This window comes from Oryzias melastigma, linkage group LG3 (genome assembly GCF_002922805.2).
Source record: "Oryzias melastigma strain HK-1 linkage group LG3, ASM292280v2, whole genome shotgun sequence".
Lineage (NCBI taxonomy): Eukaryota > Metazoa > Chordata > Actinopteri > Beloniformes > Adrianichthyidae > Oryzias > Oryzias melastigma.
In genome coordinates this window covers 11,378,579-11,382,983 of record NC_050514.1, presented here as the reverse complement: position 1 = coordinate 11,382,983, position 4,405 = coordinate 11,378,579, and the positions used below count along the sequence as shown (strand labels likewise).

The 4,405-nt window shown below is 38.1% G+C and overlaps 2 protein-coding genes across 2 annotated transcripts in view; one reads left to right on the top strand and one right to left on the bottom strand.

Moving 5' to 3' along the window:
- Positions 1 to 781, top strand: part of ap1s2 (adaptor related protein complex 1 subunit sigma 2) — a 3,314-nt gene extending 2,533 nt beyond the window's left edge. Inside the window, exon 5 of the mRNA XM_024295230.2 lies at positions 91 to 781. Coding sequence (XP_024150998.1) covers positions 91 to 138 — 48 coding nt within the window. The 3' untranslated portion in view covers positions 139 to 781. The remainder of the gene's footprint in view (positions 1 to 90) is intronic.
- A 612-nt stretch (positions 782 to 1,393) lies between these two features.
- zrsr2 (zinc finger (CCCH type), RNA-binding motif and serine/arginine rich 2) overlaps positions 1,394 to 4,405 on the bottom strand; it is a 4,463-nt gene continuing 1,451 nt past the window's right edge. The window contains exons 6-11 of the mRNA XM_024295226.1: positions 4,023 to 4,061; positions 3,757 to 3,887; positions 3,438 to 3,651; positions 2,649 to 2,704; positions 2,466 to 2,575; positions 1,394 to 2,363 (exon numbers count right to left, since the gene is read on the bottom strand). Coding sequence (XP_024150994.1) covers positions 1,555 to 2,363; positions 2,466 to 2,575; positions 2,649 to 2,704; positions 3,438 to 3,651; positions 3,757 to 3,887; positions 4,023 to 4,061 — 1,359 coding nt within the window. The 3' untranslated portion in view covers positions 1,394 to 1,554. The remainder of the gene's footprint in view (positions 2,364 to 2,465; positions 2,576 to 2,648; positions 2,705 to 3,437; positions 3,652 to 3,756; positions 3,888 to 4,022; positions 4,062 to 4,405) is intronic.

The following is a 4,405-nucleotide window of genomic DNA, read 5'->3' as shown; positions in this document are numbered from 1 at the left end:
AATTTAAACAAGTCCATTTTGTTGCAGAAATGTCATTGGTATAATAATTTGAATAATAAAAAATGTCCCTTTTTTTGTCTTGTAATCCAGGAGGCCGAGGCGCCACGGAGCGTGTTAGAGGAAATTGGGTTGACATAAACCTTCATTTCTACCCTTTTGACACATTATATCTCTATTTGTCTGTGTTGCATCTCCTCCTGTTCAGTGTATCAGTGTTGTATGTATACACCCACCATAAATGTGCTGTATCATTCTGTACTGGTTTGTATTATCCTTTTTGCGTGTGGTTCTTACTGTGGTTTCCCTCAGTATTTGGCGTTCATTACTCCCTGGTCTGGAGCTTCACAGTATTCAGCAATGTAGCACCAACCGGACAACCCCCCCGTCAAGATCGTCCCTCATCACTGCTGGCACTTACATGTCTTGAGCTCCTTATGTTGTGGCTTTGTGTACTGCAGCAACTGGTTGTAATGACATTTCAAGAATCCTCACGTATACGATGGATTTTCTGCTGTTAACTTTTTCCAGTTTTTGTTTTCTTTATCACAGCATGATTGGGTTCAATGTAAGTTCTGGTTGAAGGATACATAGAGGAAATACATAGAAAGCAGGTAGAACTCTTCTGCTGTTTATGAAGTCTTCTTTAAAGTGTTTTAGTTCAATCTTTCTTTACTTAGTCCAGGAATGCATTAGTGTTCATCATTACCACAACTGAGTTCATCCATTATGCCTTTATGACAGTACCTATGATTACATCCGAGTTTAAAAAGAAAAAAAAAAAGCTTCTGTGCAATGCATAGGTGTGACACTAACATGATCTCGTGCATGGGAAGATACAAAGTCATTGTTGTCGGTCCAAGTGTTGAGTGGGTTTGATGTTTCACAGAAATGTTTACATTTATGTTAAATGTGGAAATTTGGTATATGTTAACTTTTGTTAAACTACTGTAATTTTTTTCCTATTTCTTTGGATTTAAAAAAGGCATTATTGAAATCAAACAGGGACCCAAATAGAAAACATTTCAGCAAAATGATAAAGAATTTAGGATAAATATATGACCAAAGAACACTGTGTACTGCTGTCTGTAAAACGGTTAGGAAAAGGGATTTTTCATCTTGTTTCTCCATTTTTCTGGAATTCATCAGTATTACTTCTTTTTTTTCCCCAAAATCATTGAAAGATGAAATAAATACTTAAGTATTCATCACTTTTCAACTTGTTCAAAGCCTGCTAAGATGGAAAACTTAGGAGATGCTTTATCCAATCAAAGGACATCTAGCATTTTCTTGTCATAATCCACTAATGAACAAATTTTTGTTTTGTATTCAACACTGCCAGTGCTTTCTTATATTTAAAAGTTATTACAAATAAATGTGTTCAAGAGGAAATAAATTGTTTTTGTCATTTATTTGAAACTCCTCAGTGTCTCAACAGATCTATTGTGGAAAGAGCTTTACAGATTGAGAAAGAAATTTATTTTCCCATATTGATGTTCAATGGATGACTAAAACAATGCCATAATGAAGGTTAATACAGGGGGGAAAAAAGAAGAATCATTCACAAGTGTGGCCGTTTCTAGCCGGTTCACTTTCAACGTTCGTCTGTAAACTGAAATCCTTCTCATGAACAGATTTCTCCAGAGTTTTCTCCATTTCATTGATGTCTTCACTAGAACTTTGTGTTGAAGGAGGATCCACGGCCTCTCCGTCTGACTTGTTCTCCCTGTTGGACTCTCCAGATGAATCAGACTTCGGGCTTTTCCTCTTGTGCTTCTTCTTGCTCTTCTTCCTTTTTTTAGAGCGTTTTTGGTGGCTGGGTGAATTCTCTTCTGTAGTAGATTTCTTACTTTTATCTGGTTTCTTTGAGCTCCTGTCTCTACTTCGCTTCCTCCTTTTCCTCTCTCTGCTTGTACTTCGTGACTTTTCATCTCCACAGTCTCTCTCCTCACTTTTATCCTTAAATTTAGACTCCCTGTCTCTACTTCTGCTCCTCCTCCTCCTCTCTCTGCTTCTGCTCCGATATCTGTCCACCCCCTTGTCTCTGTGCCGAGATCTGGAAGATCCTTTGTCTCTGTGGGGGCTCCTAACCTCCCGGCTCCTGCTCCTGCTTCTGTGCCTGTCATTTTCCCGTCTGCTGCGAGACCTCTCCGATCGGACCGGACTTCTGCTGTAGCGGCTGTACCTAGACGAGCGCTCTCTTGATCGCTCCGAGTACCAACCGTCTCTGCGACTGGCCTGGAGACTTCGGTCAGGAGAGAGATGCAGATCTCTGTCTGCCTCCCAGAATTCATTGCCAGGGTTTCGAAAAACATGCAGGAAGTTACAGTGTTTCCCTTTAGGACATTTGCGTCTGTCAAACAGACCTACAAAGAACAAAAAATAGAGGAGAAAAAGAAGATGTAAAAATTACCCTTATTTTGCTTTAAATCTGTAAAATATTTATCTTAAAAAAAGCAATAGCTCACCACATATAGCATTCTTCCAACGTGTAACAGGAGATATCTCACACTGAAGCTGTCTGCCTGCATACCACCTCCCATTAAACTTCATTAAGGCCTCCTTGCACTGATCATCACTAATCAGAAACAAAGACACACAAATAAAGACTCATCCAAAGTCTTATAATAACTGATTTGTTGAAAACTTACGTCTCAAACTGAATATAAACGTTGCCTTTCAGGTGTGGCTCGTAGTTGCAGCAGACCTGATAAGAACAGAAAACACATGAAACTGGGAGAAAGTGCGTTTTTATTCAGCAAACACATTCTAGTACAACATAAAAGGATGCAGCTGAAGTATGAGCAGGTTTTGTTTTATGATTCTAGATGCATAGTCCCTTCAGAGAAGGAAGTTCTGTCTTTATCTTTTTGTAAAATCACTTTTTATTCGTTTTCTTTTTCATTTTTTTGTAACAAAAACACTGACACAGTTTAACATAACACAAATACCCAAACAAATCCCTTCAAAGTTGAATCTTTTAAGCTACAAATGATTGTTCTCTTCACAAAACAAGTATGTAGGAGACAAGACACACTTGGGTAAGGAAGTTTTAATGGACAAAAATGTCTTAAATTTCCACACATAGCTCTCCATGATGTCACCAAAACATATTCATCCTGACTCTTTATTCAGCTTATTCTTTTTTATGTCCATAAAAGGACCCCATATGTTCTGAAATATTTTCATTTTATTTTTCATTTTAAATATAGATTGCTCAAAATTTGCTATTTTTGCCATTTATCCCAACCATTCACTAAAAGAGGTGGTGTGTTTGTTGAGTTGTTAATCTTTGTTCCCTCATCTCTACTCCTAATACACAAAGTGCGATGTTCATTACAATTTTTGTACTAAATATTTTAGTTCTGTCTTTAAATTGTACACTACAGACACAAAATAAAAGGTTTACTTAAAAGAATAGCTTTATATGGCTATCTTACCTTGAACTGGACCACCTTGCCAACACTCTTAAACTCAGGGAGAACGTCATGGTAAAACTCAAGGAAAGAGTCGTGCAGGTCCTCCTCACTGTGCTCTAAACAAGCATCCATGTCATAATCGTCTCGCCGCAATTCCTCCATCCCAAAGGTCATAAACATGCCACGGATCATGAGAGTCGGGCTGGATGTGGGGTAGACGTGCTTCCGAGAACACCTGCACACAAAAAAAGAAACAAGTGGGATAAATATGATAAATTCCTGAAATAAAAAGTCCTCAAAGTTAAGATGTACATTTAAAAGTATCTTAGCAAAAAAACACCTTTCTCCAAATCGACAAGCTCCAGTCTTCAGGAAGAAAGGACAGTTGGCGACATCCCGCTCTGTTCCATAGTTCTCTGAGTTCGTGGTCACAGGAGCCTCAGGATTCATCCACGGTCCTTTATGCTCAAGCTGCAAGCCAACAAAAGATATTATAGGATATAATCTGATGACCAAAATATGATGGTATATGTAGCACATAAGATAAACACTTGATAAACAAACCATTTTACAAGCAAATCATTTAGAATGTGTTTGTATTTCTACCTGATTTTCTGCTTCATCCAGCATTTTCTGAACAGCTTCCTACAAATGGTGTAAAGAGATGGCTGGTGAAAATGTGAAGACGTCAACATACTGCTGCATGTCTGTCACTCTGGGTTAAGACCCTTCACATCGACTGATAGGCACCAAAATTTTGGAGTTTGACATTTATTAGTTTCAGACTTCTGGTCCATTTACAGAGTATTCACACAAAGTAAAAGATACGTCTTTGTTGTGGGGGCTGAAGGTGTTCTCTTTGAGTGTATCTTAGTCAAGGAGCAAGAGAATTGCTTGTGCCTCTCAGTCAAGGAACAGAAATATACAAACAACATACTAGCTTGCAAGAAGTTCAACATTTTTAATGGTGTAGGTAATTTAAAGTTCTG